This window comes from Galleria mellonella, unplaced genomic scaffold, assembly GCF_026898425.1.
Source record: "Galleria mellonella isolate WM207_F2 unplaced genomic scaffold, CSIRO_AGI_GalMel_v1 utg109, whole genome shotgun sequence".
Taxonomy (NCBI): Eukaryota; Metazoa; Arthropoda; class Insecta; order Lepidoptera; family Pyralidae; genus Galleria; species Galleria mellonella.
In genome coordinates this window covers 1,767,631-1,790,987 of record NW_026441972.1, presented here as the reverse complement: position 1 = coordinate 1,790,987, position 23,357 = coordinate 1,767,631, and the positions used below count along the sequence as shown (strand labels likewise).

Below are 23,357 nucleotides of genomic sequence, written 5' to 3'. Positions count from 1 at the left end.
TATATTTCTAGTATTGAAGATAGCAGTATTGTGGGGCGTTTACTTTGTATATGTTATATTTGAAATATAAAACTGTACTTTTGCATGTGACGTTCCTATTTTTTTTTTTGCAACACAAAATCATTAGATTACGTTTCTCAAAATAACCGAACTATACTCATTAATTGTAGAATCATCAATAAAGATTCTGAATTTGTACAGATAATATGAAAAGTAAATCTGTCAATTTGAGAATCTTGGCCAAATTTTTGGAATTGTTAAAAAACTTTAAAGCCCTAAAAAACTATTCAATGAAACCATATTTTTAACGAAGGAGAAGAGCCCATAAGAGAGAGATTTGATATTTTTTTAAATCCCAATTAGTGCGATGTTGTTCTGTAATAGATTGACGTGATATGACGAGAAGGACCGGCGGATGCATTAATACGTCTCAACCGGTCCGTTGGGTGCTGCTTTACGTTTTATAGTCCAGTCGACAGTGCTATTGCTTGAATAATCGCTTAATTAATAAACAGTCCCGTGTTTAAAATTAAAATTTGTCATTATAGCTTCTTGATTAATTATCAAGCAAGTTTTATGAAGAAGATGGTTCTCGATTCTTATTTATTGTTCTACTAAATGTGCACAGATTTTAATTATTCTTTTCGCAGTCGGTAAAGTTTACTTCCATTTCAATTTCATATCAATGGCATGACGGTTCAAGCTGTTGTTTATCTTTACAGAGCAAAAGACTGCATGTTGTGACGCCAAATGCTCACGTAGACACATGTTTCCGCATTCTAAATTTAAATGTTTTATGTCCGATTTTTGTACAAAATGTCAGTCATTAGGTGTGTTTGCTTTTCCATTAAACTCACTCGCTAAAAAGTTTATTACAGGGCGCAATATATTTTTTTTTACAAACAAACCTGTTTGTAAAAGCTAATTTGTAAAAGAATTTGTTTTATAATATATACATGAAAAACCTTTTCTTAAGTATTGTTTGGCACTAGACTAGGCACTGGAGTTTGCCAAATCGACCAAAAACTGTACATCCAATTTGCGTGAAGGCGCTTTCACGCGGCGGGTCGAGGCCGCGACTTGTGACCCGTGACATGAACGGTCTAATTAGCCCATTGCGTCCTCTAGACGCTTTACTGCGTCTCGGCTCTTGCCAGCGATGTGGTGACGTCACGACGGGGAAGCAGTTGAATTTCGAATGTTTTCATAAAAATCGTTGTTGGAATCGGGACAAAATATTGTGTCTATTAACTGCTTTCAATATAATCATAAGAACGATATACGAATATATTACACAGCCATAGCGACCAGTCTTCAAATGATTTAAGCGTGGTATTGCTCAGCAGAGGACAAATAACGGCTGATATGATGATGATGATTGCTTTGATGATTGATTGATTTTAACCCATTACATTTCTATCTTCTAGCTCTTTCAATTTATTTCCTCAATTGGCTTACATCGAAGTGAGTGTCATTAGTGATTCTCCTTAACGACGGAATTTAGGCATTTGTTTACCCCAATTATTTTTATCATCCCGGAATTGATTGGCCTTCGCCGATTCTTAATTTCAGTGTGTTTGCTATCAGGAGACAGAGTCGTGACAAAGTGTGTAGCGATAGTCCCGACTTAGAAATATGGTGTGTAATCTCATTTTCAGCTCAGTATATCCTGATCCCTAAGTCATAAATACCCCACGTATATTGCTTAATATTGTAGATTAGATACACTAGTTATGGTATATCTAATCGGAAAATGGAATATACCACTCATTTGTGTTTAAAAATTGTAGATAAAAATGTAATCTAAATCTGTAATTGTAATTATTTTGAACTATATATTGAAAATGGTAGTTTCGCTTTGATTATGCTCAGTACTTCAGCACTAAATGGAGTCAGAACTTTGATTTTTCCATGTGGCGACATTAATTCTCTGGTCTACACCCTTGATGCCCAAAGGGAATTCCTGGAAAAGAAAGGAACTACTATGAAACTAATCATCTTCATGTATCATCTCTCACTGGGTGATAACTGTCCTTGGTTACCATCTGCGTTATATGTATTTATTAAATCAACATCATTATTTTTTTTATGCAACTTAGAATAGCAAACAAGCTGACGGCCCACCTGATGGAAAGTGGTAACTGTCGCTTATAGATATGAGCAGTACCATGGACATAACAGAGTATACTGTTACGCCCATGATACCCCTCATGCGTTGTTATTTTTGAGGACTTAGGTGTTATTCTTCTGTACCCTGTAAATTCACTGCCATATCTCACCCTTCAAACCAAAACAGAGATATGCAAACATAACTGTTTTACGGTAGAAACACGAATGGGACAGAAGTGTCCAAACAAACGACTTTTGTACAAAGTCTCCCTATTGTAAATTATGGCAAGCTGTTAATGCCCCACTGCTGTGTATGATCCTTTTCGTTTAAGAAGGAAGCCTAAAGGAAGATAAAAAATTTTATTCTCAAATCAAAAGAGCCGTGTTAGTGTATCACGCTGTCCGAGCAGCTGTTGATAGCGTCACTATTATTAGCAGCAGCTAGTCAGCTGCATAAGTTTAGTTTTAAGTTTTCCCTCATAATCTACTGGTAGGTATATTTTGATTTGTTATTTATTAGAACGTTTAATGGATGTTATAATATTTATCTTTCCAGGCGCCGACATGACCTTCCAAGGTGAGTACGCGGCACAAGTCCTCGGTCTGCCAGGAGAGACGCCGGCGCCGTGCTCCCCGCGGCCCGGCTCCCGGCCGGCGTCCCGAGCGTTCCCCCTGGACGCGCCCGCGCCCGTTCCACCCGAGCCCTACAGGAAGGAGGAGAAGGAGACCAACCATGTCACCAAGTTTAACAATGTAGGTTTTTTATTCCAAACCAAAAGTGACTACATGTTTCCCCCAAAACGTCTGTGGGGGCTAGTTCTGTTTTGATATTACCTATAGCCTACTTAAAGTTGATTTTGTTTTGACATTTATTTTCAATCTCATTTTAAACCTACTGCGACAGTTGGTAGTAATGTATGAATATCCTCTATTGACATGTTGTTTTTATGCCGTAAAGGGAACGCTGCCTAATTTGCATAGTTTACTGAGATCAAAATGAATTGTCATGTCTTTTTTATCATATTATCAACGTCATTTTCTCCTCGGTATACTACAATGTACTTGTTATACTTGTTGGAATGGTAAACATTGTGATGGCCCAAAATTGTTGTTGGGCCTGGTCATCAAACTGCTATGGTAAACTTTACGCGTTACCGTTTTTAAGGATTAAGCTGTGGTTTCCGTACCTAGTTATTTCAGAGCATTCGATTCTCCCTGCATTAGGGTTGGCACAGTATATTTAACTTCAAGTAAGAAGTACCTTACTTAAAGATAAATGCATTATCAACAGACTTCAAACAGAAGGTTATCAATTTGTCTGTATTCCTCGCCTTGGTATATTACATGATATCTTCGTCAGTTGTGAACCGATATTTATTTATTTATTTTATCAACTGTGTGAGCTTTACATTCTCTCAATAGGCTCACCCAGGAAAGCATCACTACAGTAACAAATATGTATAATTAAATTGAATAATATTAATTACATTTAAATCACAACATTACAATAATAGAAATAACATCTATAATCTCTGAACACAAACACTCTGTGGTAATCGAACGAAACTCCAGCAAGTTGGATGCAAACATGTCTATTTGCGGATACCGGCACAAAACAACATTTAATATGATATTGGTATATTTATAAGCTTTTTCCAAAGGAAAAATATTGAAAAACCAATATCCAAATTGAAAGTTTTTCAATATCCAGATTTCAAGAGATTACGTCGTTTAATTTGAACCGAATTACACAATTATTGTTTGAAGTTTAAGTTTTCTTCCATGTTAATCCTGTAAAAATGTTGTGATTGACTTGTTAATGCAGTAACTGCTTGTTATAAAGCAAAACCTATATGTAAACACAGTTCCTTATTATTCAATGTATTATATTCAATGTTTACTATTGAGGTCACTGAGTGATATGTTTATAAAAAAAGTCTTCTCCTGTCTGATTGTCTTAAAATGGGACGTTTGTCTGAAGTTGTGATGTAACGTTTAGCAGCGGTACGTGAGCGGTGGCGGCGGCGGCGGTGTAGAGGAAGAGGGCGTATTGGACTTGAGGGCGCGGGATCCTTCCGTCATCTCCGTCGGCTCGCAGCATTCTGGCGCGTCCGAGCCCGCCGGATATCTCGACGCAGTCAGGTAAGCATTACCACTGGTTGAGTTGGTTTATAATAATAAAAAAATTAAAAGATAGACATCGCTTGTTTTAACGTTGAAGAATTCGAAGGTTGTATTTTCACCAGGAGTACAGAAGGTAAAGAAAGATTGTAACTGTTGTGATTGAACACTATTTAAGCTTGTAATATATTAGATGGATGAGCCATAGTTTTAAATGGAAAATGTATAGTAGATGCAAAGTAACAAGACATAATGCAAGTATGCAGTTCCAAAAGATTCTCTATCATCTCTGCAAATTGCAAGTTGCATTTTACCAGGAACACAGAAGTCTATGATAGATACAGCCTTTAAAGAGTTATTATTTATAAATCAGTTAAAGAACTGCACTTTGAATAATCTCTGTACTTTCTGGAAGTAGAACGTTAGTATAACGGTGCCTGTCAGGTGCTATACCTGTACAAATTATTTCAACTTCGAACTCTTAACACATTTTTTTGATAATCATAGTGAAATCAAAATTGTTAGCGGTACATAATACAAGAGTACTCATGCTATAAAATATAACATTTCGTGGATCAAAAATTCAAAAACAACAAATAATTTTAGCCTCCTATTCTAACAGCTAAACTTGTCGTATTACTATGAGAGACAAAAAATTTTCTGTCGTCTTTTTGCGCTTTTTTTTTAATGAAAATAGTCTGCTTCGCTGGTAGAACAATCTCTTCAATGGATGCTAATGATTTCGGTTTCACCCTTATACGAGGTCTGTCCGGAAAGTTCGTATAAAAGTGTTCTGGAATGCGAGAAAGAGGAGTGGGGAGGCCAGGTAAGCGCAGGACCCCTTCCTTATGTCCCTAACAATGCTTCAGTTCTGGTCTGACCGCCGTGCGGTGCGAACTGGCTTGTCACGCCATCTGTGAAGTTACCTCTTAACGAAACCCCGTCGGCATGGAGCCCGCTTCCGTTGAAGAGCAGCGCGTCGTAATCAAGTTTCTCTCGAAACTCGGCAAGAATGGCCGTGAAAGCAAAGAGTGGAAGACATCCGGGGAACCACGAACAAAAAAATCAAGAAAATCCCGCTCAAATGTCAAGACAATGTTGATTGTTTTTTTCGATGTTCGGGGGATTGTCCATCAAGATTTCGTCCCTCCAGGCCAGACAGTTGATGGAAAATTCTACGTCGATGTGCTCAGACGCCTCAAAGCTCGTGTGGCACGAGTTCGTCCAGAATTGGCGCGAGAGGGGCGTTGGATTCTTCACCACGACAATGCCCCTGCCCACACCTCTCTTGTTGTCCGTGAGTTTTTGAGTAAAAATTCCATTACGGTGACCGAACACCCCCTATTCGCCGGATTTGGCCCCGTGTGACTTCTTCTTGTTCCCAAAAACCAAATTGGTACTTCGGGGGCGGCATTTGGGGGACATAAATGAGATAAAAAAAGCTACGACGGGGCAGCTGAGAAACCTACAACCAGAGGACTTTCAAGGAGCCTTCTCACAGTGGAAACGGCGTTGGCACAAGTGCATTATGTCACAGGGGGAGTACTTTGAAGGGGATAAAATTGATTTACCTGAATAATTGTAAAATAAAATTTTTAAAAAACTTTTATACGTACTTTCCGGACAAACCTATTGTGATAAAGTCAAACGCAGTCGATGTATTAAAGTTATGGTGAACACTCTACATTTCATTAAACATATTATATTCTAACTGGACAAGGGCTGTGCCTACAGCCGTCTCTTGGATTAATAACGCTGGATAACTCTCATTATCTTCGACTCTCATTTTGGATGTCTCATGGCCCGTAACAAATCGCGGGGATAAGATCCCGCAGCTATTATTTTGTAACACCGCAAGCATGGCAAACAAGTATTTAGCCTATCTGATAGTACATGGTTATCGTGATCCATAGGTGCCTTCAACACCAGAAATGTCACGTGCACGTTCCCGATCCTAAAGATGCTTTAATAAGATCTTTTAAAAGAACTTCATACTGTACCCTCTAAAAACTTTCGTTAGGAATCTCACTCGAAAGCGTCGAGTTCGTTCATGTAGGAATGCGAGGGTGTTTAGATAGATAAATTATTTATGTATATTAATTTATAATAACACGCCGTCTGGACTCGGCTTAGAATAGTCTGCCTCCCCTCCACAAGTAGGTGCCATAAAGGGCGACTAAGGGAAATCATGTAATCGAAGAGTGGGCAGTAACGTAACCTCAGGAATGGCAACGCATGGGGGGTATGGGGTATCATGGGCGAAACAGTATACTCTGTTATTTCCATGGTACTGCTCATGTCTATAGGCGACGGTTACCACTTTCCATCAGGTGGGCCGTCAGCTTGTTTGCCATTCTAAGTTGTATACAAAAAAATGCTACAGGGCCTCTAGACAAGTGGCAAGCGAATTCGTCGATGGAATCGACATTGCTAGCGAGTTCGTGAGTTGGAATGAATCATCCGGCGATGCTATCTCATTCTATCTCATGGACTCGCTAGCGATGTCGATTCCATCGACGAATTCGCTTGCCATTTGTCTAGAGGCCCAGTTGTTACAATGACAAGTAACTATCGGCGAATATACGAGTTAGACCTACATATTTTCAACAGTGTACGTACGTACGATGGTAGACAGTAATGATGATATTATAATGACGTTAATTGATTGTGAACGCGTGCCAATACTTGCAGATCGACCGTGTCGGTGTATTCGGGCAACTCGAACTCGAGCTCGGACCGCGACATCCTCGACCTGTCGATGCCGGACAAGAACTCGATGACGGAGGTGTGCTACGTGTGCGGCGACGAGTACAAGCGCGGCACACTCTCTAACCTGCACACCAAAGAGCCCAAGGACAAATCGGTAATTGTACTACAACAATATTTGCCAATTGCGAACTGCCAACCACCGACCTGGCACGGCTTTAACTCTCGCACCCAAGCTGTCGGCTCTCGATGTCTGACATATATTGTACTACAAACGTTTTCTGCCTTCAAACTTTAAACTTAACCTCATAAATATAAAGACGAAATTTGTAAAACACAGTTTACAAGACCATGCGGTATAATAGCGCTTTAGCCAAATTTTATAAGTTATTAAAATAATGTGCATGTAAAACAAATTTATATTTTGTAAATTACCATGGAAATATAAACACCATGTAAATGGTCATCACAGAATAGGTTTTCTAAATACATAAAAAGACAAACATCAGAAACCACAACAAGTATTAATAAAATAAATAAAAAAAATAATAATGCTTTTACATATAAAGGCAGACCAAGGATTGTCGTCTTGTTGTTATTGCCACGGTTATGCACACACGCTCTGCACTAGTAGGTCTTTTCTCATTAAATTACACTAATGTATGCAAACCGTGTGGGTGGATATATACCTGAAATAAAAAATAAATATTATATATGCAACGTATTGTATGGTTAACGTGTTAGTTTGTAGACATAGCGTTTTTTAAATACTCAATCAGAGGTATACTGAAAATTCTTCAATCGTTTTGGAAAATTGACAATAATTTGGGGCGTTGCCACACTAAGTTAAGCTCAAGTTACGAATGCTTTTAACCCTTTCGTGGTTTAGTCTATTTCAACTGTGTGTCTTCTTTGTTATCGCAAATTAATATAGGAATAAGCAATTTTATTGTTGACAATTTCATAAGCACACATTATATTTTAATGTAATAACTACCGGTTTAATTTATGGTTTCGGAATCAATTTGTGATCCTTAATCAACAGCAACTGTGGCCCGAGCGCGAGCCTGACTACGCGCCTTGGTCTGCTGAGTCGCGTACAACCGCTCATGATTAAGGATCACGAATTAATCCCGAAACTAGTCGAGCTTTCTCGATCTAATTATACGTAAGTTAAACCGGTAGTTATTCGTGTTTCTACCGTGAAGCAGTTGTGTTTGCATAGCTATGTTTCGGTTTGAAGGGTGGGATATGGCAGTGAATTTACAGGGTACAGAGGAATAATACCTGAGTCCTCAGGAATAGCAACGCATGGGCGGGGGGTATCATGGACGAAACAGTATACTCTGTTATGTCCATGGTACTGCTCCGTAATTGTATTGCTAAGTAATTGTTTTAAAATTGTACACCGTTAATTGCTAAACACAGCTTTAGTTTTAATATTATATACGATAACAATAGAATATAAGAACAATTATATATTAAATTCAGACACTTTTACGATTTTAAATACGAATTTAAACTGTATGCAAAAATGTCCAAGTCATTATAATCATTGTACAGTCTGCACATGCGGAATAGGGAGGGGATCATTCTATATTACATTGTTATTACAATAAGGTACATGGAATATTTTTTTTTTTTTTTTAATATTTTAAGGGCTTTTACCTTCTTCAGGTAATTAATTTTAGTATTCTCTTATTTACCTCCTGTTTTAAACGGAACATGACTTAACAGATCCATAGTATACCATTTTGCGTTTATAATTTTATATAACGTGTCTTGAATTACTACGTCTAGATTTACTACAGTAATACCATATTTGAAATATGTGAATTTGTTCGAAAACACTATACAATTTTTGAGAGAGATGAAAAGTGTTAATTAAGGAGAAAGGTTGCACAGAGACTACTTATAGTGCCTCGACATATATTGGTGTTGTACAACAGGAATTGTTACTATATGGCAGTTGAAATATATAATGAACTAGCGGCCCGTCCCGGCTTCGCACGGGTGGACATTTTTACATTTTAAAAAGTGGTTATTAAGGCTGCACACGCGACGGAAGCTTAAAAATGGAGTAACTTCCCCCGTTTTCCTAACATTTCCCTTCACTGCTCTGCTCCTATTAATCGTAGCGTGATGAAAAATATACTATAACCTGCCCAGGAGTGTGAAGAATAATTGTACCAAGTTTCATTAAAATCCGTCGAGTAGTTTTTGTTTCTATAATGAACATACAGACAGACAGACAAAAATTTTTCTGATTGCATCTTTGGCATCAGTATCGATCACTATTCACCCGCTGATAATTATTTTGTAAATATATTTCATGTACAGAATTGACCTCTCTACAGATTTATTATAAGTATAGATAGATTTATATTTTGTAATGAATTTATATAGTCTCGTTCACGGAATCTTGTCATTAGATCTAAGGACAGTAGTGTCGAGTGAGTATAGATTACCGACAGAATAAAGAGATCAGATAGACAAAAAAAAATGAAAAACGTTACAATTGGCTTATTGAGAAATGTTTTTATTCACTTGAAGACTGTTTTAATGTTAAATTTTAGGAACGAGTTCTAATTAAATATTTGCAAGCCGCACGGTTGAATGCAGAGTCTTACATAAAATACTTCTAACAATAAACCTGTATTTGAGGAAATAAAGTTAGTTAATTCATTCATTCAGAAAAATTTAGTCGTCTTTCATATGTAGGTAGCTTACACTTTATATTTATATATATTAATATCAATTGATAAATAACCAAAACTTTTTGGTTATAATCAGTAATAAGCGAATCGACTTTTCGCGTTTCACCTTGTATAGTTTTACTTGAAAAGTCACTCCAGCCGGATTTGGTCAGATTTTTTCGACTCGTGTCCATTTATCGTCCGCCGCCACATCGTCGCCACTCCCACTCGTGCGATAACTCATTAATTAGGAATTGTCGTATTGTCGCACGCCAATTAAAAATTATCACCGCCATCGCGTTACGGAATGACAATCCAAAGGTTTAGAGGTTACAGCGCATCACTGAAGAGTGATGTGTCGTAATCATGGTCATTGTTTATGTTTGTTACGTGTGTATCCTGAGAGACGTTTTCCGAAATTTCGGGGCCAAACAAAACCCGAACTTGATGTTAACCCTTCCTTGTATAATGTTGGAAATTTCCATCATAACATTGAATGCCCAAACATTGTATAAAAGAACCTAGTTCACTTTAAGTTGATCGTGTCTGGATACCTTTTTGATGTTCATTGCAGTAAAAAAAAAACATCGATGTCAGATTTATTTTTTTAACCATTTTTCCTTTAATTTTGAACACGAATTATATCACCTTGATTTATTTCACCAATAAAAAAAATCATGCAAAGAAGGGTTCAAATTACATAATACATTTACATACACCGTTTCAATATATTAGAAATGTTATAATATCGTTCATATGACTTTTATGGTAGACGGACGGACGGACTTTTATGGTAGAATTTATAACGAACAAAATGTAAAGCTACATTTACTAGACTGATTGCGGTATAAACGAATACACGAAGTTGAGCCTAAAACTTCGGAATTTAATTTTATGGTAGAATTTTAGAACTTGCAGAAGGATTGCGTTCTTTCGACCGAAAATCGAAACTCTGGCCCACAATTTTAGTTTGTATTTTCTTTTTATGACATTTAGAAAGGCAAACAAGCCGACGGCCTACCTGATTGAAAATAATAACCGTCGTCAGTATTATGGGCATAACAGAGTACACTGTTTCGCCCATGAGGATAAAAGTGTAATGCCTCTGTACCCTGTAATTTCACGGCCATATTCCATCCTTCAAACCGAAGCATAGTCATGCAAACACAAGTCACAGTCTCTCTCTCTGGTAAACATATTTGTCCATGTGTACCTTTGTCCCACTCGTGTTCTATCCGCAAAGCAGTTATGCTTAGACTGTGTTTTGGTTTGAAGGGCGGGATAAGGCAATGGAATTACAGGGTACGAAGGCATAACACCATAGTCCGCCATACTGGTACCCCGCCCGCTTACACTGTTGGCATAGACGGAGTTACTATTCTATTTTTGTCAAAAAAAAAAAATATCATAACCCGGAGGAAAGGAATCGTGAGTGATGGGATCATTTCAATCTCCAAGCAGTTTCCCATGGAAACCAAGTCGGTTTAATTTTTATTTTTAAAGTTTGTTTTGTTTTGTCTGTCTGTCTGCATGTTGCAGCTTCACGTAAAAGCTGTTGTTGTAGTATTTCTGAAGGTGTAACTTGTGTATGTACTTGATACATCATTTGGAAATGGTTGGTGTGTGTTTGATCTTTATACGTCATCCAGAATTAATCTACTTCATAGCTTTTCCTACATCTGAAATCAGCGCGTTGGAAGTACCGGACAAGAAATATTAATCATGAAGAATTTCTTCTAATAATATACTTAGAAATCCTTAATTATTAATATAATTCGTGCTGTGCTGTGTGATCACCACCAACAGACGTGCCAACGCGGTACTCCACAGTTGATATCGTTAATTTGCGCCCGCGATACGAATAATTGCGTTTTTAAGTCGGTTCTAACTCGTCGCACGCGCCTCAGTTAGTCCTTTGACTTCATAGTTCATGTCCGGGTTATGTTTGTTGTTTGATATTCTATATTTGTTAGCCAACTTGGAATGGCAAGGGCGAAGGGATTGGTAGTAAAGGACAGTAACACTCCCACTGATTTATATGGAAACTATCGCGACGGCCAACCATTAAGGAAATCGCTGATCATGTTGGCATCTTGATTAGCTCATGCCATGAAACATTCGAATGTTTTGGGAGTAAATCGTGGAAGCAAATTTTGTTTGAATTTTGAACTAAAATGACGACTAATAAAAGTTGATCAGAAATCATTAAATGAAGTCAACGATGATGCACAATTACTGTTAAACGTGTTATAACAGGTTTAGAAACATGGGTTTACGGATATGACGTCGAAACTAAGGCTCAATAGTCCTAGACCCGCCAGGTTCGTCAAGACCGAACAAAGCTCTATAACTGTGGCCGAACGAAAAATCTATGCTCACTGTGTTCTTCGACTTTATTGGCATAGTGCACCATGAATTTCATTGCTTAATCGTAAATATTTGGCCAAAAACTAATACTATAATTATGCCTCGACCTCTATGTTCCCCAGATTCCGTGTGACTTTTTTCTACTTCCAAAAATAAAGAGAACTTTAAAAAACCGTTGTTTTACAAGCACAAATAATATTAAAATATATTGCTGAAAGAACTACAAGCTATCCCAAAGATTAGAGTTTGAGAAGCGTGCTGAAATGCCTTTGGTGTTGTAGGTGATCATGGGCGGCGGTAGTCACTTACCATCAAGTGGGCCGCATGCTCGTTTGTCCCTCTGTGTTAAATGAAAAAAGCGTTTCGAAAATTGGAAGAATCGGTGGCACAAGTGCATAACATATAATGGGGACTATTTTGAAAGCGACAGCTTTAATGTAATCTGATGTAGACAGATATTCTCGTTTCGGATTCTATTACGCAAAGGAACTCCGAGTATAGCCTCTCCATAGCCCGCTGAGTAGTATTTTAAGCTTTTTTATAAGTGTATAATAATTTTGACTTAAGTCTATTAGAAATTTAGTTTCTATTAATCCTTACAATAAAGATATCGCTGCGACATCAAAATGAATCGATCATGAATCGATTAATAACCGTTCGATTAGGCGCGGCCCCCGCGGAATATCCCAGCGTACAGTACGCCGTTAACCATAACATTCATAATGAAGCATGCAACAAGCGGCCGGGTCAGTAGTTTATCTGTAGTTTACTCTATCTTAAATAACAAAATATTTATTATTAGAGTGTAGCCGTGACGTCACTCAATCAACGCACAGTGTGCGCTAACAAATAGTTAATAAATTGATAATCGCGCGACATGAGCGGTCGGGGGTCGCGGGCCGCGGGCTATCTCGAATGGAAAATATCGCGGGCCGCCGCGACCTTGCGATACTGCACGGGTTATCGTCACACTACAATCATTCATGTGACCGTTAAACGTAACGCCAAGTTTGTTTCTTTAATATAACTAAATACTGATCTATAAATGGGTAATCGTGGTTGGAATCGTTTTTATAGCTGTATGTAATTTGTGTGGCCAGGATGAAATACTAAGGGTGGGCCAAATTTTACAATGATTTCTAATAAAAGTACCGATTCATGTGACCATGTTCGAGATTTTTTTGTTAGGTTAATTAGGCTTTAGAGACGTTTTAAAAGGAGCTCTGCTGCCCATCTCTCACCATTCTTTAGTCGATTCTTACAACACCCAATGGGAAAGGAAAGGGTGGCTGTGTACCCGCGTCTTTAATTTCAGGATAAAAAATTTATTGGTATAAAATGTAGTATAACTGCTTCATACCAAATGTTACATGTAACACCAGATATCATTACGATCGATTGAACCATAGGGTATGACCCTATGGTTATATGGCCCTATGGTCATAAGGCATGAATATATAAGCAAGGCATGAATATATATGAATAATATAAGCTAATACAAAAATATCACATGTATGAGAAATTTCTTTACAATTCTTTACTATGAAGTTAATGAGATAAGAAATGAACATAAATATACTTTTCCATTTATAATTGAAGCTCCCTGTTTTGATTTAAATTGAAATGTAGTTCATTTGAAGGGTAAGATATGCTATCGAATTAGAGGATACAAAGGTATGACTTAGTCCTCATAAATGACAATCTGTCAGGGGTACCAAGGGTACCAGTCTGTATTCTGAGATGTCCACGTTGCTATTTTATAGAAATTCATTTGAAACTTTATAGGATAATTTGTATTGTGAACGAAATTGAATCATTTAAATCTTTTTCTTGATTTATTTATGTAGACTTGGCTGTGCGCACTGCCTCACTAAGTAGTAGTAGTATTGAGACATATAGGCAATACGGACAGTCGTTACCCTCATGCTAGGTCATAAGGAGCCAAGTATTTTTATTATTTATGTAATATTATTATTTACAATTATCTGTACCCTCATTTTCCCGATGTGTGGTGTGGCGGCATCACATGCGTCATATGTTGATGTTATTAATCTAAATCTAAACTGATAATGTAAAGAAGAATAATTTGATTTTTTTTTTTTTATTTTTAATGGATAAACTCGAAAACTACTAGGTCGATTTGAAAAATACTTTTACTGAAAGAAAGTTGCATTGTCAGCGTGTAACGTAACATAGGCTATATAGCCTATGTTACTTAAAAATACATTAGGGATCCCTATGAAAATCACACTAATATAACTCAAAGTACCTATTAATACGCAAACCACATGCATTACATTTTAAATTATTATTTCGATATCCGACTATCTGCGTACCGTGACGTCGTAACCTAAGTACGGTCAGCGCAACAATCAATGAATAAGGATTTTAGAATTTTCCTAATCATTTGATTGTATTTCTTATTAATATACTATTGTATTGTATTGTAAAATCTTTATTGTACATGATTCATATTGAATACATTAAATAATCTAATATACAATGGCGGACTTATCCCATAAAGGGATCTCTTACAGTTAACCTTTGAGATGCTGAAAGAAAACTGTAGACTAAAACTGTAAACTGTTAATTATTTGTTATAATTGTATCCCAATCTTCGTAATTTTTTTTTTATAACTAAAGTTGACAAAGAGACAAAGAATATGCTTTATTTGCCTTACACGTGTTACATTAGAATAATAGTAACAGTTTTGTATGTATATTGATACAGTTAGTATGAATGCAATACGGCTGTGTTATTGAAAGTAATTTTTAAAACTCAATTTGATAAATTCAATATTTGTTTAAAAAAAAGTGGTAAAGACTTCATTTCCCGCTTGAAATTCCCGCTGCAGTGTCCCCCCCCTTCCTTTCCCACATAAGTCCCTTATTCTTCTCATTTACCAATTTCCTTTACGCATGTCCAATGTTCCCTTCCTTTTTTCCTCAATCCTTCCCTCCATACCGTAGGTGGCGGAAACCACCAACAAATGCGTTCCCAAAGAGGGTTGACGTGAGGCAGGCGACCGGTCGTAAAACTATAAGCCAAATCTTTTTGTAATATGGATAAAATCACATTACGCCGACCACAAATGATTGGGATAAGGGTAGGAATATTAGTCTTAGAATTATTAATAAATATACACATAGTAACAATTTTCTTTCGGGTTCTCAAGGTTGACGGGAAAAAAACCCCTTTAAGGGATAAATCCGTCTGTGTGCATTTTTGCTATAACCTAATATTTTATTATAAGTGAATGTACAAAAGCATCTAAATAAATAAACAATTAAACTTAGCTGAATACCTGCAAAAATATACTTTGTTTTTGAAAACCTTTATCAATAATTTCATTCGGCTTTCTATGCTGACCGTACCACTGTCGTGCGTTTAAAGCAATTGCACAAATAATAACCGCTAGTGTTTGCTATTGTTGACGTATTATGTCTATTTTAACGGCGACCACAATGTACTGCGCTTACGACTCGAATTATATCTAGCCTACAGCAGAGATTCCCTAAGTGTGAACACATCTGTGATGTTCCGCGAATCAGTCACTTGCCGTCTCTGTTAATTGCGGCGCTCGATTATATTATATGATTATACTAGCGACCCGCCCCGGCTTCGCACGGGTGCAATGCTGATACTAACTAGCGCCGCCGGCTTCCTATTACATTACGACATCACATTAGAAACCTATTAAATTATCAGTGTTCCTCTACAATATTATGCATGTATTATACATATAAACCTTCCTCTTGAATCGCTCTACCTATTAAAAAAAAATCGCATTAAAATCCGTTGCGTAGTTTTAAAGATTTAAGCATACATAGGGACAGACAGACAGGAAGTGACTTTGTTTTATACTATGTGGTAATGATACATATAATTGTTTGTTTATTATTATTAAATAATTTTGTGATTGTTTTTTACAAAATTAGTTATTTAAGTTTAAAAACCAAACGTTTCAAATAAAAAAAATATTTTTCCATATAATCCGGTTACGATAAGTGACGAGAGTTATAAGGGAACAAATATACAAAAATACAGTCGAATTGATGTCGGTAGGGGCCGCCCTAGACGGACGTATGTCGACCAAATAGGCGACGTGCTGAAGAAGGGCCAAATTAAAAGTGCCCGTAACTGGCGGGCGTGTATGAAAAGATTGATGAGTGTGGAAGAAGCGAAAGAGGTTTGTTTGAATCGAAGCATTTGGCGTTCCATTGTTTCTGCCTACCCTAATGGGAGAAAGGCGTGACAGATATGTATGTATGTACAGTCGAATTGAGAATCACCTTCTTTTTGTCAAATCAAGTCAATTCAAATCAGTTGAAAATTAAAAAAAAAATTATATATCTTATTTATTGGAATCGTTTTTACCCGTATTTCTCCATACACTTCCCGTAAAAGTCAGTTTTTTTTGTTTATACAACATAGAATGGCAAAAAAGCTGACGGTCCACCTGATGGAAAATGGTCGCCTATAGACATGAGCAGTACCATGATCATAACAGAGTATACTAATCTGCCCATAATACCCCCCATGCGTTACTATTACTGAGGACTCAGGTGTTATTCCTCTGTACCCAGTAAATTCACGCCATATCCCACCCTTCAAGCCGAAACACAGCCATGCAAACACAACTGCTTGACGGTAGAAATACGAATGGGACAGATGTACCCAAGCAATCGACTTTTGTACAAAGTCTCCCTCTTCAAGTTGGTAAGTACCATTGAGTATGTTGTACGTATCACCATCTATAGTAGTTCCAAATTAAGCAGAACCTGTACTGTATGGGTATTGGACAACTCGTCATAGTCGTAGAATACTGATGGATCTATATATGTAATATTTGTCAGATCCGTCAGTATTCTACGACTATGCAGAACTGATAGAAATATGTTTAATTTAGGCTTAAATTAAGCTGAAAACGTTACATGCTTTTGTTTTTTTTTTTCTGTTTGTTTTGCACTGTATAAACCCCCCAGGGGGGAGGCTTATGCAGTGAACAGTTAAAGTCTGATGTTGATGAATGTCATTAAAATCCCACCAGAGACAATGTCGCACCGGGAACATTGTAATCAAACATTCTTGCTTTCTTTTTATATCGCTCAACTCGTTGGAAGCGGTTACCACGAGATAACTATGTTTACACGCAAACACTACTACGATAAGTGTTTATGTGGAGTTCTCATTAACGTCCGGTTTGTACTGCTTCTGACCGGATATTACTACCATACATATTACCAGTTGAACACTAGGTGCAGTGCTAACTCTTGTAAGTGTATGATCTTCACCTATGTAAGTCTAGTCCGTTGCACGTACAGGGATCCTGTCTATACTATATTGGAGTCGTTTATCATCGCTGGGTTTCTAGTTATCCTTTTACACAATTTTTATTACTAAGCTATATCTATATATAAGCTATATATTTTTGCTCTAAAACACACTACAGTAATAACAATGTTAGCAAAGGTGAACTTATCTCTAAAAGAGATTTCTTCCAGTCAACCTAACGCAGTGGCATAGCAAGTAGTGAGAGGGCAGTAGTAGTGCTAAACAGAAGTTAGAATAAATATTTATATAAATTATAAATCATTATATATATATATATATATAAATATATTTGAACGATACAATAATAATACATACATATGAATATAAACGTACATAAGTAAGAATATATGGTACGAGTATATACATATTTGTTAAGTCGGGAACTAACCTACCTGTCTACCAAGTTTCACTCAAATCCGTTCAGTAGTTTTTGCGTTAAAGAGTAACAAATATTCATTTATCCATCCATTCTTACAAACTTTCGTATTTATAAGATTAATAGGATTTCTTCTTAAAAGATCCTTAGCAATTTCTCTGTTAATGCAAGTGCTCATGATAACGCCAGTTAGGGTTTAAGTGATGTTTTTAGAGCGATGCTGCTGCTCATCCCTCAACCATTAAGTTCCCTTAGTCGCCTCTTACGACACCCACGGGAAAGCAAGGGGTGGCCTATTCTATGTGGGGACCACACGGCAATGAGTGGACAGCATTACACTGAATATTGAATTATCTTTTATTATATTATTATTATAATTTTATGCACGTAAAAATCATTAATTCACTTTTACTCCACCTATTCACTTCTTTTGGGGGGAAAGGGTTTGTTAGTGATGAGTTCTAACAGTCCCATTGCTAGCAATATATCAGGTCGATTTCCACGTGATTCCCCTTGAAAAATATCGTGATTAATTGTTATCGAATTTCACAACAGGCCAATTGATCTGCTTACATCTTCAGCTATCATTTATCACTGGTGCCCCGCCAGCGTCTACAGATGGCAGAGGCGGCGTGACCATTCCATTTTCACACCATTACAAAGAAACACTTCTGTATGTTCTCGTTTAACCAAAGGTTGTCTGCAAGAGATTGCCCTAGCGATAAGACCGCCTTTTGTACATTTATATGTATATTTTGATCTGTACTATATACTATTGTATTTCACTTGAATTATATGTCGGTATATATTTTTATGTTTCTGGTGCAATAAAGAGTTAATAAATGTGTCCAAGTACTAATTTAAAATGCAAATTCATCTGTCTTTTTACCCGTGCAAAGCCGGGGCGGGTCGCTAGTGTTTTACAAGTGCTCCCTATCATCTCGTTTGCTCGTCTTTCATACTATTATCATAGTTTTATTAATCATTAACCAAACAAGTTACAAGCTTGTCGTTAGTTCTTATTTTGTTTGAATCGTGTGTCACAGTGTACATGTGTGTACACCCACAAGTAAGTCATTAATTACGTTGTTGAACTGGTTTAAGAATTTCTTGTCGATTCCTCTCAATAGTAAATAACTTCCCGGTTAGATATAGCCGCGATAACAATATTATTATTCGAAAATAACAAACAAATCTAAATAAACACATGGGTTTGTTGCGTCTTTAAATAGTATTTATTCGTCTATTGATAGCGAATCGTTTATTATTGTCTGTTTTAGAAGCCATTTTTTTTTTCTAATTTGGAATGGCAAACTAGCTGACGTTCCACCTGATGGAAAGTGGTAACCGTCGCCTATACACATGAGCAGTAGCGTGGATATAACAAGACTTAGTATGACATTTTTTTATGATAATTTCCGTCTTTTACAATTTTTACTTCTCGTTTTATGTTTTTATTCCTTTAGTCGCTTTTTTTGATTCTATCTTTTTCTATCAACGCTACTACTAATATGATAACAGCTTACAGAGGTATTGTTAGTATTGGGGATAAGTGGCCCCGATGATCATTACGCTTGGCGTCTATGCAATGATAAGTTTTAATTTACTATCACATTTTTTTTAACGGGAGAAAATGGAATGAAAGTCCCGCCTGTGCTAACGGTATACGCTGGCGAGGCACTAGTGAAGGGTAATCTAAGAGAATGAAAACAGGTCAGTTGGCTGATCATGATGACTTCATCTGGAATTAACCATGATAGTTGTCAGGTGGAACCGCGTAGAGGTCGACCTGGTAGGGTATATTGCTAGCAATGGGACTCTTTCTTTCCCCACACTATCACATATTTGAAACAAATCGATAGTATTATGTAGACGACAGGAAGTGGGTGGATGCGAAAAAGCAAAACGCACATGTTGAAAGGCATTGGTAAAACTTATGTCCAATGGGGGAAAGGGATTGTTAGTAATGGGGTCAAATAGCCCCAACACTAGCAATATACCCTGGTCAAGTCGAACTCCCCGCAGTTCCCATTGAAAACTATCGTGCTGTGTTCCAGTACACCTGCAATGCCGTTGGTGTTGTGGGTGATCATAGGCGGCGGTAGTCACTGTGTTGTAAAAAAAGGTGTATTTATCACGATGGGTTAATCAACTTGCCTTTTCATATCTCAGGTATCATCTATCACTGGTGCCCCGCAAGTGTATACCGATAACGCAGTCGGGGTTACCATACCATTATCCCCTATTAAAAAAAAAAAACCTATATTTAGCAGTGAATAGATACAGGCTGAAATTATGACGATGATGATCATCACATCATTATCATCTCAGCCATTATCCGTCCACTGCTGGACACAAGTGTCCCCCATTGACTGCCACAAAGAACGGTCCTGAGCCAACCAGCATCCACTGACTCCCTGCAATGCATTTCAAGTCGTCACTCCATGAAGGCGGGAGGGGGTTATCACATAATTAAAGTTAATTTAAATTTTTCACGCCAAATTGTGGCGAAATTTGTGAACTAATAAATTTGCATGCTTTAAACTATAAGGCGAACATTTGTACTTCACAATAAATCAAGATCTGTAAAAACAATGTTCTGGCAAATAAATGTATCTATCTAATTATCTTTGTAGAAGACAAATGACATGTGATGCCATAGTAGATGGCTGTTTTCTGCATAACTAGCACCAATTATGATCCACTATATTCTTTACAAACAAGAACAATTAAAAGCTAATCAAATAACTCTGGTGTGTCACGGGTGTCTAGGTTATCGGCGTTATCGGCTGATCCCTGGCCTGTTTACTAGCCGCCTGCTTGTAAGTTTGTCTTCTAGGCAAATACGACAAGGCTGTGTTTGTACTCGCAACTAATTTATATGAGCTAACTTGCTTACTTATTAAGTGAGACTACACGACATCGCCTCGCCGTTGTGCGGTCTAGAATAATTTTTATTTAAAACACATTATGTACTTTTTTTTTATTTTTATATATGTCTATCTATTTATCCTATTTAAGAGCTGCTCTCTTGTCGGTGGAGCTCTCGTCACTCACTAAGATTTTCAGCGAGTCTTTGAAGAGAGGTGAACCTCTTGATACGACATCGTGTAATTGTTCTTTGTACGCACATCAATAGACTCTGTTACTGTTATGTTGTGATTTTTTCGATTTATTCTGAACCGTTTGTAATAATTGCTGTGATGTTTACTATCAAATTGGTCTTATATTAATTTTGTCACGATTAAAGTTATTTTTTTTTTAAAGTTGTTTGTGTAGATAGGATCACATTTGGCGATAGAATATCAATTTTGGCAAACACGCGAGTCTCCACAGAAACAATTTAATTGTGGCGTCAGCGTGTACTAATCGGGTGACATTAGATAATGTCAAGCACCCAACGTTGTTGACCTATAGTCTTACACGGTTGGCCGTATGCGAAAGCTTCAAGTTGTTCGGCGAACTATGGAAATTGAGGCTACCCGCAAAAGAACTAAAGTGACCGGTAATTTATTTACAAAATATTGGTGATTGCCAGTCGCAGATCTTAAGTTACAGTTGTTCAGCAATATTTACCATTTCGGTGTGTAAATGTTTTTTTTTTTACAACATCCAAAATAATAGTCATAATAACATCAACAAAACCAAATACTTCAAATTACAATCACGAATAATAAGTCAATGTTATGCCTTTACAGCGTCAAGTATCACAAATTACATCTATTCAAAAAGCCTTTCACAGAATAGAAACAACCGTCAATTAGGGAGTCGAACAATCTTCTCCTAAACTGTGTGTTGGTCAAATTTTTAACATTATTAGACAATTTATTATATATTTTAATAGCCATGCAATACCTGTTTCTTTGAAACATGTTAAGTCTCTGTGTCGGTATTTCTAATTTATTATGAAGTCTTTGACTTCTATATAAATTAGAAATAGCTCGAAGAACTGACAACTGATGGGGAAGAACGGTTCTTGAGTGGCAATCCTGTACGGATATATGCAGTGTAGGACGATTTCTGCTCTAGATTAGATTAGATTAGATTTCTTTATTTGCGAGAACATTGGAATGGCGATCTCAAATGCATTGCCAGGAAGTCAGTGTCAGCACCTCGGGACGGTTTCTTATGGCAGTTCACGCCATATCCCACCCTTCAAACCGAAACACAGCCATGCAAACACAACTACTTCACGGTTGATACATGAATGGGACAGAGGTACCCAAGCAATCGACTTTCGTACAAAGTCTACCTCTGATACTATTGATACGATTGCCTGTTAACCTCTTCATATTATCTATTAGGTACACATCATTCATTTAATTCTATCTGTAAATCTTTTTTATGCGCCATAAACAATTCATTATTATTACCCTCAATGGCGTATCTTATACCTTTATATACAATTGTTTTACAAGTGCCAAAACACTCGGTTAAATTGTTTAAAATGTTTTATTTTGACTCTATTTTACTAAAATTTTGCCAAGAAGAAAATTTGTAGTAAAATAGATTCAAATTATTTCATTCAAAATAAATTCATCACATTGGGCCAACTGACTAGACATCATTCTCACCTATCATCCTTCACTAGTGTCCGGCATAGCGTATATCGATTGCTCAGGCGGGATTCATATCAGCCGTCTCTTTACTGCTAAATGTAGGCTTTTGGTTTTTGCCAGTAGTTGCCACGCTTGGCAGGCGGGTTGACAACCGCAGTTAGCTCTCGGTGATATTTTAAGAGAGATGCTTAAGGCGAGATTATTATTCCATTAACAAAGAATTCCTTTCGCGGGCTCTAACTAACCGTCCGATAATTTGCAGAACAAGCAACCGTACTTCCCGATCTTCGGCGAGCAGCACCCGCGGCCGCCGCGTTCGCGGCCAAAGGACGCGCAGGGCACCGTGCGCGCGTGCGCCGCCTGCCTCCACCACCTGCTGCAGCAGTGGAACACGTACCAGGTAAGTGTATCGTTATACAATCTCGAACTCTTCGTCTCAGTGCTACGACGAGCTGTAAGAATTGTTGATGAACCCAGGATTCCAAGCAGTATCGAACCTTTAAGTCTCAGGAGAGATTTAGCTTCACTCTTTCCGAGAGTCTACAGTATTGTCGGCAACGCGTGCGTAATGCCCCTGCTATTGCAGGCGTTGATTGGCTACGGTAATCGCTTAACATCAGGAGGGCCGTATGCTTGTTTGCTATCTCAGTGGTATAAAAAAAAAATGTGCTGGCACATCTTCAACCGTCTCACCGGAATAAAAAGTAGCGCCATTCCAAAAGTTACGTGGATATTAAATTTCATTACAGTCAAGCAGTTAAGGCGCCAAGTCATTTGTTTTCTGAGTGCAATAAATTGAAGAACATTTGAAAATTCCTTCAACACCAAATTTGATCAGTACCAATTTGTACAAGTGTGTTTTTCTACAATATGCATACCATGTGCCGCAATCATGGCTATTAATATAAAATCTCACTTTCTCATTTTTAATATTGGTTAATATATAGTTTATGGTGCGCCAAATGCAAACGGATCACGGATAGAGTGGTAAAAAATTACAGGAAACGAATTTACTCAGACTTTGATAATATTACCATAATTTTAAAGCGATTTTCTAAAAAAAGCAGATTCTCAGTTCTTTGCATTTT

General features: G+C 37.3%; 1 protein-coding gene across 1 annotated transcript in view; it reads left to right on the top strand.

The window, feature by feature from the left end:
• The window catches only part of LOC113511252 (uncharacterized), a 202,857-nt gene that overhangs the window by 60,762 nt on the left and 118,738 nt on the right, over positions 1-23,357 (top strand). The window contains exons 4-7 of the mRNA XM_052892420.1: positions 2,666-2,862; positions 4,109-4,251; positions 6,922-7,093; positions 22,532-22,669. Of these exons, the coding sequence (XP_052748380.1) occupies positions 2,666-2,862; positions 4,109-4,251; positions 6,922-7,093; positions 22,532-22,669 (650 nt within the window). The remainder of the gene's footprint in view (positions 1-2,665; positions 2,863-4,108; positions 4,252-6,921; positions 7,094-22,531; positions 22,670-23,357) is intronic.